Source organism: Orcinus orca, chromosome 1 (genome assembly GCF_937001465.1).
Source record: "Orcinus orca chromosome 1, mOrcOrc1.1, whole genome shotgun sequence".
Lineage (NCBI taxonomy): Eukaryota > Metazoa > Chordata > Mammalia > Artiodactyla > Delphinidae > Orcinus > Orcinus orca.
This window is the reverse complement of record NC_064559.1, coordinates 100,715,222-100,727,504: the sequence shown is the minus strand read 5'-3', so window position 1 is coordinate 100,727,504 and position 12,283 is coordinate 100,715,222. Positions and strand designations below refer to the sequence as shown.

General features: G+C 46.6%; 1 protein-coding gene across 7 annotated transcripts in view; it reads right to left on the bottom strand.

Moving 5' to 3' along the window:
• Nucleotides 1–12,283, bottom strand: part of ADAR (adenosine deaminase RNA specific) — a 40,294-nt gene that overhangs the window by 7,874 nt on the left and 20,137 nt on the right. For 5 of the 7 annotated variants that reach the window (XM_049697627.1, XM_049697635.1, XM_049697628.1 and 2 more), the window contains 5 exons: nucleotides 8,913–10,342; nucleotides 6,876–7,059; nucleotides 6,232–6,380; nucleotides 5,505–5,649; nucleotides 5,184–5,374 (listed from right to left, as the gene is read on the bottom strand). In XM_049697627.1, coding sequence (XP_049553584.1) covers nucleotides 5,184–5,374; nucleotides 5,505–5,649; nucleotides 6,232–6,380; nucleotides 6,876–7,059; nucleotides 8,913–10,342 — 2,099 coding nt within the window. The remainder of the gene's footprint in view (nucleotides 1–5,183; nucleotides 5,375–5,504; nucleotides 5,650–6,231; nucleotides 6,381–6,875; nucleotides 7,060–8,912; nucleotides 10,343–12,283) is intronic. The other 2 variants (XM_049697634.1, XM_049697640.1) reach the window with 2 other exon arrangements.

The following is a 12,283-nucleotide window of genomic DNA, read 5'->3' as shown; positions in this document are numbered from 1 at the left end:
CACGTGGCCCCATCACTCTTGACAGCTCTGTTCCTAAGGCAGCATTTCCCAGACTTCGGATATTCATGAATCACAGTGTGATTTCCGCTAGATCCAGATATCACCTGGAGTATTACTTACTTAATATTTTTCTCTAAGTTGACTCTTTTAAAATGTAAACACGTTTTAAAAGGACACTTCATATCACTGCTGTAAATGGAAAATGAGTATCACTTGCCATAAACTGAAGGTGGCTGTAAAACTATGATAAAAATCATGTTTTAAATTCTGACAAGACTCTATTGCTTGTAAAGGCTCTAGGCCTGTCTTTTATCATAGTTTATTAAGTATTAGGGAGGGTTTAAAGAAATACTAACACCACGTGTGGACTTTCTTCTTAACTAAAGCAAAAATGAGAAGGGAATAACTTTCTCCATGCTTGCATCACTTTTTTAATGCTCTGTCTGATTTTTTAAGTACCTGACTCCATTTCTTCATTCATTTCCTGATTAGCTCAAGAGGACTTAACCTGGAGAAGTCAGAGAGTCAAGGTCAGCCTTAGCTCAGGGAACCACACCTTTATGAGGAGTTATTTTTCAATTCCTGGAGGCCTTGCGATGGCTAAGGGGAGTGGAGTGTACCCTGGGCTCTGGTGGAGCAGGGAGGCAGGCAGTGCTGCTGAGGGGCCCTGCAGTTCCCCTCCCTTCCTGGCTGGGGATCTCCACAAACACATCAGAACATGATGGAGCAAAACAGCCTGGGCAGCTACCAGACAAGGTTTCAAGAATACTAGCTTTTAACTAGATCCTAATCTGCTTTGGGGAACCCAGCTTTGGATAATCCAACTGCATACAACAAAGGTTTCAGTATCAAGATTTATCCATCAGCTCAGGCAGTGAAAGGAATCAATCTTTATGTTCAGCCATACTGAGCTTCTCACTATCCCTTGCTTATCCTAAGTAGCTGAATGCCTTTGCCTCTTTCTTTGATGGTGCTGACTGGTTTGTGCAGGCCAGTGGGTTAACGTTCAGCGAAGCAAAAGGACAGCGACATGAAAAGATGTTGAAGAGAGGGGATGGGGGACAAACCACGTAGGATCTTGACCTGAAGGATCCAGGAGAATTTCATGAGTGTTCTATGTGTTTGAAAAGAGTATGAACTCTTATGCACAAAGATATACACATATATCCATATATCCATACATATACATACAAATATATATACATATGTATATATATAAAATAAAGTTTGTTAATTGTGCAACTAGAATCCATTAGAGCTGCACGGTCCAATGTGATAGCCACTGGCCACACGAGGCTTTTAACTTTAATTAAAATTCAATACAACTAATAATTCAGTTCCTCAGTCACACAGCCGCATTTCAAGTGCTCAGTAACCACATATGGCAAGTGGTTAGCCTTTTTAGTGGAATGCTGGGGACAAGAGCCCAATTGGAATGAATTAAGGAAGTGAAGACAATGAAGACATTGACTACAAACAATTCTTTTGAGAGGTTTGGCTGTGAGGGGAACAGAGAGATGAGGTGGTACCTGGAGGGAGATGTGGGGTCAATGGAAGGTTTTTAGAAGATGGGCAGGGGCATGTTTGTAGGCTGATGGGAATGATCCAACAGAGGGAGCAACTGATGATGAGAGAGGGAGATAACTGAAGGAGAGGATGAGAGGGAAGGGATCCAAGGCACAGGAATGGGAGGAAGGATGCTTCCTGCATACTGGTACAGATGTAATGTACAGATGAAGTAGGAAGGTGGATTTGGTGATGGGAAGGTAAGGTGTTTGTCATTTGGTTATTGCTAATTTCTCAATTAAGTGTGAAGTAAGGTCATCAGAGTGAGAAAGAGGGGTTTTGTGGAAATTTGAAGAAAGAGGCAAAGGTCTGAAATGATTTTCTTAGAGTAGAAGAGAAAATGTAGTACAAAAAAATAGTAGGAAAAATGCCGGGGGCTTCCCTGGGGCTCCAGTGGTTAAGACTCTGAGCTCCCAATGCAGGGGCCACAGGTTTGATCCCTGGTTGGGGAACTAAGATCCCACATGCCGCATGGCACGGCCAAAAAAAAAAAAAAATGCCAGGAAGAGGACAAAAGTGGGGGTGGGGGGCAAGTGACACTCCCTTACTTAAAACCCTTCAATGGCTCTCCAGTGCTTGTGTGGCTGGAGCATAACATGGCCCACCCACAAGGTCGACCCTCCAGTCTCATCTAGCATCAGGCCTCCACTGTGCTCTCTGCTCCATCCATACTGGCCTTCCTGCAGCTCTTTACCAGCTCTGTGGACTTGGGGGTACTATCTCCTTTGCCTAGAACCCTCCCTCTCTCTTGATCGTCCCTAAGATCTCAGCTTAGGCTCCACTTCTCAGGGAAGCCCTCTCCCCTCTTCTTACTGAGTCAAGTCATGCTATGTAGATTCTCACCGCATCATGCAACTCAAGCTCCTTACAATACATATCAAGTATGAGATCTTAAATTTCTTACATGATTATTGATTGATGTCTGACTCCTGTTCTAACAAATACAATGTCCTCTATAAATATCTGTTGAATGAATAAAGTAGGGAGACCAGGAGACTACTGCCTGGTTTAGGTGAGAGAAGACAGTGGCTTACCTGAGAGTGCTGACACTGGAGGCGGAAATAGGAGGAGGGGATCTGGGACAGAAATTGTAGGTTCAATAAGCAGAACTTAAGGATGGTTTGGCTGAAGGGGGTGAAGGGGACAGGGGAGATGGTCCCCAGGTTTCTGGCATTTTACTTAATGTGGAGCCTACATATTCCCTATTAGGAATGTGCCTGGGTCACTTATCTTTTTAGTTGATGTTGCAAATAGGGTATTCTCTACTACGTTTTCTAACTGCTTATTACTGTATACAGACAAGTTCTTGACTCTTATACATCACTTTGTAGTCCCCTGCTCTCCTAAATTCTCCTTTGTCTCTAACATTTCTTCAGTTTTCTCATGAATATTCCAGGTATACTATCATATCATCTGCAAATAATGATAACTTTACCTCCCCTTTCCTCTCTTTACACTTACTTCTTTCTCTAAACTGACTGCATTAGCTGGTAATTCCAGAATGATATTAAATGACGATGACAGTGGCATCCACATCTTCCTCCTGACTTGAATGGGAACAGTAATAAGTAAGCTGCTGACTTTGGACTTCAGACTTGTACTTTTATCATGTGAAGGATGTATTCAATAATTTCTATTTTCTTAACAGCTTGGTTTCTTAATCTGAATGGATGCTGAATTTTACTACACACATTTTTGGAATCTCTGGAGATGATCATGTGGTGTTTCTCCTTTGACCTATTAATGTGGTAAATAATAAATATCTTAATGTAGACTAGTCTTTGCACTACATTGAGATACTATTTTTCGCATTTTAGAATGCTCATGGTGTAGAGGAAGAGATTATACATCGTTGGTGGAGGCAGAAACTGGTATAATTTCACTGGAAGAAAGTTTGGCAAAATTTACCAAATTTTTAAATGCACATATACATATTATTCATTGCAGCCTTATTTATAATACCAAAAGTTTGGAAACAATTCAATTATTCATCAGTAGGGACTGGTTAAATAAATCATGATAAACGCCGTACACTGGAACACTAGTGTACTAGTTTCTATATAACTAGAAACTAGTGTACTAGTTTCTATATAACTTTGTAGTTATATAGAAAGAATATAAAGTTACATGAAAAATTTTCTAAGATAATACTTTTACGTGTAAAAAGCAAGCTAGAAATCAATGCATATATGTATTTCTGTGTAACAAAAGGGAATATAATTGCTTGTATTTATATAAAGATACTCTGGAAGGATGTATAATAATGTAGTTACTACATGGTGGGTGGGTGGGTGGGTGGGTGTGTGTGTGGGTGTGTGTGTAAGAGCTGGGTCAAAGTGAGAATGAGCTTTTTATATTTTTATTTTTGAATAATATTTTTTATTTTGCATAATCTATTACCTATTTAAAAAACCCCTTAAAAACCAATGTACACGACTCATGGCCCAGAAATTCCACTCCTGAAAATTTATACTATAGACAAGTTTGTACATGTAAGCAAAGACATACAGTACAAGGATATTCACTGCAGGAGTGATTCTAAGAGTAAGACCAAAACCAACCTGAATGTCACCGGAAGTTAGTTAAATAATTACACAGGGTGGGGCTTCAAACAGAAATAACAACACTTTCCTTCTTAAACTAGGTGGTAAGTAGCTGGGTGTCCATTTTAAGAAGACCTTTTACATCTCTTGTTTGATAAAGCAATTTAAAAATTGTAAGTATCTATTCAATAAAGCATTATGTGGTAGATATATACATGCTTATTTGTAATGACCTCTAAGACACACTGGTAAGTAAAGGAGTCAAGGGGTAGAACAGAAGATTATGATATATACTTACTTTAAAAAACAAAGAGAGGGCTTCCCTGGTGGCGCAGTGGTTAAGAATCCGCCTGCCAATGCAGGGGACATGGGTTCAAGCCCTGGTCCAGGAAGATCCCACATGCTGCGGAGCAACTAAGCCCATGAGCCACAACTACAGAGCCTGTGCTCTAGAGCCTACGAGCCACAACTACTGAGCCCATGTGCCACAACTACTGAAACCTGTGGGCCTAGAGCCTGTGCTCCGCAACAAGAGAAGCCACGACAATGAGAAGCCCACGCACCACAATGAAGAGTAGCCCCCGCTCACCACAACTAGAGAAAGTCCATGCACAGCAATGAAGACCCAACACAGCCAAAAATAAGTAAATAAATTTATAAAATAAATAAATAAATAAAAATAAAAAAGAAAGGAAAACGTGCTAATATGTGCATGGAAATTTCTAGAAGGACTCAAGAGACTGGTAATAGTGTATGAATCTGGTGAGGGAAACTAGAAGTCTGAGATAGAAATGAGACTTTTTGTTGCACATTTTTTCAATCAGCTTGAATGATTTCCTATGTACATATAAAAATTAAAATTAGTTTAAAAAAATTTAAAAGGCTCATGCTCACTGGAAGAGTGGCTGTCTTCTCAAGATGGCTGATCTAGTGTCTTCTCGGTGGCCCTGGGGACAGGGCTCCCTGAACATGCCCCTCCTGTCATTCACAGCTAATGCACATCCTTTCTTTCCCTGGGTTATAAGCTGTCCCCACTCTGTGACACACGGCTGTAGCCAGGACAGGAACACTCACTTGGGCTCATGAGGAGGTCCGGACTGGTCGACCAACTTGAACTCAGCAGCAAAGCCATGGGAGCGGGCGTACTCCAACAGGCCACCCACGGGGTTGGTGTTCAGGTACCTGACGAGCTCGCTAATCCTCCTGACCTTGCTGGGCATCACCGATTCCAAGTTATCAAATGATTCCGTGTTCATACTTCCGGGCTGAAGGAGAATCAGCCAGACAAAGAGGAATCATAAACACTTAATGGAAACTCTGAGGGACTCATGGGCAATCCTAAGCCGCTCAGTTGCTAAAAATGACCTGTATCTTCTGAGTAGAAAATGGCCCCACCTGGTCATCAGAAGATGTTGAGCCTGTCGCCTCCCCTTGCAGGGCCTTCATGGCTTCCTCTGCAGCCATCTGCTTTGCCGCCTTCTTGCTGGGGGCACTGGCAGTGGGGAAAGTATGGGTTCCCATTGCGACGCAGTACTGGAACCTGACAGGAGATGAAAGGAGAGGATTAAACTGGTTTTGATGGAAGAGCTTTACCTAGCCTTTGTCAGGTTGTCATCCTTCACGACTTGTAATTGCCTTGCACACATCGCCTCTGTGCCTTGGCTCACGCAGTCACTTCTGCCTTGAAGAGCCGGTGCCTTTCACCCTCCTCCTGCCCCCAGTCTCTCTTAGCCTGGCTCACCCCTATTCAACATTTTTAAGCATCAACCTAATTTCACCTCCTCCAGGAACCCTTCTCTTGAACATGTAAGTCTGCAGAGCCTCAGAGCAGAGAGCTTCTCAGGTATGCCCAGGTCTTGCACCTTTTAGTCCCACCACCAGTAACCTCCAAGCCGTGTATCTCCCTTGTGCTTGGTCCCTGCTTTGCCCTTTGAACACCTAATCCCAGATTCTCTGCTCCACAAGCAGCAACCATGCTCTCAAGGCCCCCCATTTTCCATATTGAAAACAGGAGTGATTGCTCAGTGAAATAATCTGCCATCTCTGAGGAGGCAAAGAAGAAAATGTATCTCTCTCTTTTTTGAGAAAACCTCAGCAGAGATACATGATACAAGAGATGTACTTGGGGTCATGGGCAGGGCCTTCTCTGGATAGGAGGCGGAATTCACAGGAGCTCCCCAACTTGTGCACACACTCAAGCAATGTAGTGACGGGGTTCTTCCCAGAAAGGAAGGATGTTGCTGAAGGAGTGGTAGTCTGGGACTCTGCAGTCTGGAGAAAATGAGAGACGAGACAAACAAAAACAAAAACAAAAACAAACTGAGAAAACACTGGCTATTCCATCACAGCAGAGGGAATGGGGATGGGAGAATTTCTTTTGGTCAACTGCATGTTTGGGGCTGGCTTTCTAAAGGAAGAGGGTTGTGGGGATTTTCTAGGCCTTGCAGGAAACAGTAGTTATTTAAATGTTCTTCGTCTCATTTCTTATCTGCCAAGAGAGGAGATTGGATTCAATAATTTTTAACGTCTCTTTCAACCCTGAAAATCTGCAATTCCAGTTAGGTTGGGAGGGGGCACTAGAAGGGGAGCTGGGTATGAGAAGAGGAAAGGTGGGCTGGTCAGGCAGGGTAGAGGACAGAGTGGGAAGCTGACTCTGAGACAGTGGGTTGGGTAGGCTGAGATTGTTTCAAGAGGGTCACATGAAGTTCTGATACTTCACAGACTTGGAGAGTGAACTGACGTCCTCCCAGAGGGCAGGACACCTACCTTCTCTGATTCTTTCTCCGAGGAACAGTAGTATGATTCTTCTGATCTTCCACTGTCTTTGGCTTTAGCTTCCTCAAGCAGGATTGTCATGGCTTTCATAGCTGCATCCTGCTTGGCCACTTTCTTGCTGCCAGCTTCAGCTGGGGGAAACTCTCGGCCACTGATGACAACTTGGAATTTAAATCTTGATGGAAAGTGATTAGATGTGTGAACACTAGTCTAGGCCATCCCTTCTGCCCTCTCCAAAGAGATCTTCACCCTGGAATTTCCTGCTACACTAAGGGGCTTGTTGACTTGTGAAGGAGATGGAGGATAGGCCAAGGGACTCCTGTCCCTTTGGAGGCTCAGCCTGTTCCTATTTTTTTGGAAACAAAGCAGCCAGTGACTCTCTCTCCAAGCTCATTAGAGCAAACATAGCCACAGGTGATAGGAAACTAGCTCAAGGGAAACCCACTATCTTTTAGCAATGAATTAAGATCAAGTCTGTACAAAAAATGATGAGCTATAAAATCACCACTACAGTCTTGTTAGCAACCAAAGAGCCTTTACCCTAAAGCAATGGTGGTAGACTTGGCCACCTCAAGGGCAGCTCCTAAGGAAAGCGAAGGCTTCTTACAGTGCAGTCTCACACTCCCCAGACAGCTACAGGGATCAGATACCTGCCCCTTTTGGGGGCCTATTTTCATCCCCAACCTACCCTCAGAGATACACCACTCTCATGGTTTCTTTTGAGTCATCCTATAGCTCTATTTGTCTGATGCCTGAGATGAAAGGAATTTCCCCTTGTTATGCAGAGAACCAAAAAGCATTTGTTCTAGGCCCCTGGACTTAGCTTAGACAGCCTCTGTTCAAGCTTTCATATTTGTTCAGCTCTTTGCTCAATCTGGGATTTCATTTAGAAAAGTAGGTCAAATTTCTTATTTCCTGGGTCTTCTGAAATATTTGAGCATGGCATCAATGTTTCTTATAGCTGGAGTCCAAAGAAAGGTTAACCACAAAACCCACTGCTGTTCCCCAACTCTGGGAAGGGGGATGGTGGGAGAAGAAAGAAAATGACAGCCATCCAGTCTCTACCCCAGACAGAAGCACACCAGTCCTGGCCCTGTCAGCTTCTGAACAGATGCACCCCCTCTTCTTAACAGCTCTCCTGCAATGCCATCTCAGTGTCATGAAGACAGAATAAGGAGGAAGGGTCACCGCCGGGAAACCTTTACCCTCAGACACCAGGCTACGGTTAATGTAAAGGTTAGTGGGATTCTCTGCTGGCCTCACTGGCAAGCAGTCACTCAGCTGCAGTGGTTTCAGCTCTCCGCTAGGCCCTGCAGCAGCTCCTGGGCCCACCTGTCTTCCTCAATCTGCTGGCTTGGAAGAGCCTATGGTGCAGGGCCGGGCCAGCTGTCTGAGTGAGGTAATTTCTGATTTCACAGCTTAGGAGCAGTAGCAAGTGCTAGCCCACCCATCTGTGCAGAGGCGGTGTGTAAAATTAGAACCACCACCTTCAACAGGCAGGCAGCCGTGCACTCTACAGCATCCTCTCCCTACGGGAGCTGAGCAGGAGGGGGTGGGGATGTGCGGTTTGGACCCGCTGCTACTTAGCAGCACAACCCACCCTTACTCTCTGTGTGCAGACTGCCACTACCCACCTGTTCCTGCACCCCCTGGGGGACTCAGCTCGGGGGGAGGGAGGACGGCACATGGAAGGGAGCGGGAAGGGCGTCAAGTCTTCATTACCTCTGGCCTTAGGAGGCAGGCATAACCTTGATGCATGGCAGCTAATCATCTCCAAAGAAGCTTCATTTTAGCCAAGGCTGCCAACCTCCCCCTTGCTCAGCCAAGATTTTGGCTGGGCCGAGGTCTACATTCCCTGCTCAAGATGTGGAGGAAGGGCCAGACAAGGGTGATTCAGCCCACAGGCAGGAAAAAAGAGGGAAAAGACAGGGGCCACCAACTGGCACTGCTCACGAGTCAGCAGAGACTCCTTCAGGAGCAAGAGTGCCTGACCCCAACCTTAGGCACAAATCCTGGGTGGTCTCTTACCGAGGTTCATGGGGTGGTCCACTCTGCTCTATCAGGTTGAACTCACAGGTCTGACTAGCGAACTGAGCATATTCTAACAGGCCGCTGATGGGGTTCTTCAGCTGGCACTCTGTCAGTTTCTTGTAGGGTGAACACCGTGGTAAGCCATGACTGTAGAAGGAGGGCATCTCCATGATGGCTCGAAACTCACCTGGTGCCGCGTGGATACTATTCAAGTCATCTGGGATGTCATCTGTGGCCCACTGGCCATTTTCAAAGTCAACATACCCTGTTTTGGAGGGGCCATTGTCATGAACAGGTGGTTTCAGTTTTATTGGTTCTGGTGTGACCTCTTGCCTAGTTTCTAACTTTATGATGGGTTCCTGCCCATTCTCCACTTTTTCTGTGGTGTCCATGCTGTTTGAGGCATCTGACGCAGGTAAGTTGCAGGTGGGGAGCTCTGCGATTTTTCTGGTCTCCTGGATAGCAGCTTGAGTGGTTTCTGGAACGTTGTTCGTGTTTCTCTTGATCTGTATCCTCTCCCGCTTCTTATCGGTCAAATGCCATATGGGAGGGGTCGTCCCTTGCCTGTAGACGTCCCCCTGCCTTTCCAAGTCAATCAGCACGGCAGTCACATCTCGGGCCCTGGTGAAGCCAATGTTTTTAGCCAAATTCAGGGCAGAGGAGTTGCACACATTGAACAGGTAATCGCAGATCTTTTCCTTGATCTCAGCCATGTCGAGAGGCTCAGGAGGATCTTCCAAGCCAGATGTGAGGCTTCTGTCTTCAGTTTCCAAACTGAAGTCTGAGCTTGGAGCTCCCTGGCTATGACTGTCTGCTCTCGCTACTTGGCTGGGCTGGTTCCGAGCCTGAACCGGAACTGAAAGTCTCCACAAAGGGGGCGTTCCTGCCTCCCGATGCAGCTTACCCTTCTTTGCCAGAGAGTATAAAACTTGATTGATTTCCTTCTTTTGGGCTTGGAGTTTCCTGGCCAGATCAAGCGCTGTGGTGGCCTTCCCTTCCCCAAGCTCCTTCAAGAGCTCTAAGATCCTTTGCTCCTGATTCTGGCTGATAGTCAGTTCCTGGAAACGTGAGGAGAGCCTATCAACACCTCTCCATGGCTGAACCCAGCCACGTGGGGTAGGATGCTGGAACCCTCCTGGGAGCACCTGACTTCTGAGAGGCACGCCCCTGGGGACACCCAGGATCTGAAGGTACCCGCCTCTGGCAGGTGGTCCTGGAAACCTTGGCCCGAGTCCAGGAAGGAACAGTGGCAGTGATGGTGCCTGCTTTCCAATTAGGGGTGCTTCTGGGAGTTGCCCCTTGAGAAACTCTATTTGCTGGAGCTGGAAACTATTAGGATAAGATCCCAGCCCCGGCTGCTGGTGTCTGAGCTTGCTGTGCTCATAGCCTTGAACGGGATGGGTTTGGTATCTGTTGAGGGAACACCCCTGCAGAACAAGAAGATGGAAAAGAAAGTGAATTGGGACTGCAGTGGCGAGCCTGTCCCTCCCCGCTGCCTGGGGTGGGTGTGAGGGCTGCACCTGATTCCTAATAAGCTGAGAAGGCAAGTGAGACGTGGGCTTGTGACCTAGCTAGGGTGGCCCGCCCACCTCGTAAGTACTACCTGTGGACCTGACAGCGGGAAGAGATGGAAGAGCAGGAAGCAAGACGTGTAGAGTCACGGTGCTCGCCGTTCTGGTAAACGGGCGGCGGTCTGAGAGAAGATGGCGTAGCTTGTGACCTACAGAACCGGGTTCTAAAGACACGCTGTGGAAGCGGCTATTGGGAAGTAGCTAAAGGGGTGTGGGAGGCTAGGGCCGAGGTATCCAGGAATAGACGCTGCCAACTCTGCACAGCCAGGGGAGCCAGGTGGTTTGGGTAGAAGTGCCCAGTGTCCCTTCCAAGCCTGGGCACCACACTGAAGGACGAGAACCATGTGTCTTTTTTCTAAGGACAAAAGGGACCCTGGGGGTGTCAGTAAATACCCTGCTGCCCGTCCCCAGGGCTTGCATATCTAGGAACAATGATTCCTCTTGCTCACATTCCCCTTGTCTGATTCTCCTGAAGGCTACAGGGACCTGCAGGCAGCTGCGTCCCTTTCTTCAATAACTTCAGCCTTCTACTCCTCAACCCCTGCGCCCTGTCACAATGAGGGGATTTTAGCGCTCTTGCTGGTCAAGCTCACAGCACGCTTGCTGCACATCTCCTTAGTGCGGCTCCAATGATGGCCACCTTCACCTTTCAGCCACACAAGTGGCTTGTGCGGCTCCTCATTCAATCTCACTGTTACTTGAGCCGGGCCACTATCAAACCTCAAACCCTGAAACTTTTCCAGGGTCAGTGAACTTTTTCTGTAAAGGGCCGGAGGGGCATTCAACTGTAGCACAAAAGCAGCTACAGGCAAAATGTAAAACTTCCTTTTACAAAACCAAGGGGAAGGCTGCACTTGGCCCGCAGGCCGCCGTTTGCAGACTCTTGCTCTTCTCAGCCAACAACTTCTCTGTGTTTCTACCTCCACCCCTGTAGCTGCAGGTCAGCCACTCCTGGTTTGTCTCCATTCTGGCTTCACACACCTCCTCTTTCAGCCTGGATCTCACGGTCAGTTCCCTTCACCACCCAAGGCCTGCTGTCCCCTTTTTCTGTTCCAAAGGTTCCAAATGGTGCTGGAGGAGGATACCGCCTCACCACGCTAAATTCCTGCTCTTGAACTTCTGTTAGGTTTTCACACATGTTTGGTGGTCAATTCAGTACAACAAACATGTGCTGACTCAATGTGGATTGAGCTCTCTTCTTTAAAAATTCTCCTCCAATGGCTTGGCTACCACCTGTGCTGAAGCTTAAGACCTGAATTTTCAAATGCCTAGACGATCTGTCTGTCCCCTTAGATATCCTGCCATTACCCAAACGCCACACATTCTGAACTAAATTAATCTTTTCCCTCAATCCAGCCCCTTCTCTCACTGTTATTACTGTTAATGGCAGCATTCTCCTGAGTTATTAAGGCTGGAAACCTGATCATCTTTTCTGCCTGCCTGCCTGCCTTCCTCCCTCCCTCCCTCATCTCTCACACCTCATCAGGTGGGTGCCAAGTCCTATCTTGTCTACCACCTCTATCTTTTCTCTTAAACATGTCTTTTTCCAGTTCTAGACCCTCATTACCTCTCACATGGGCTACCACAAGTGCCTCTCATCTTTCCATCCCTCTACACTCCAGTGCAATGTGCCTGCTTTTCCCCTTACTGCCACCTATGACAACTCACTACAGATCTCTCTAACTGCCACCTTCTTCAGGAGACTTCCGACTCCCCCCCACCCTCCGCCGCCCCCATGAGAGTTTCCTCTCCTTGAACTCCCATCCAGTACCTGTTACACCACTTACTTTACCTTTT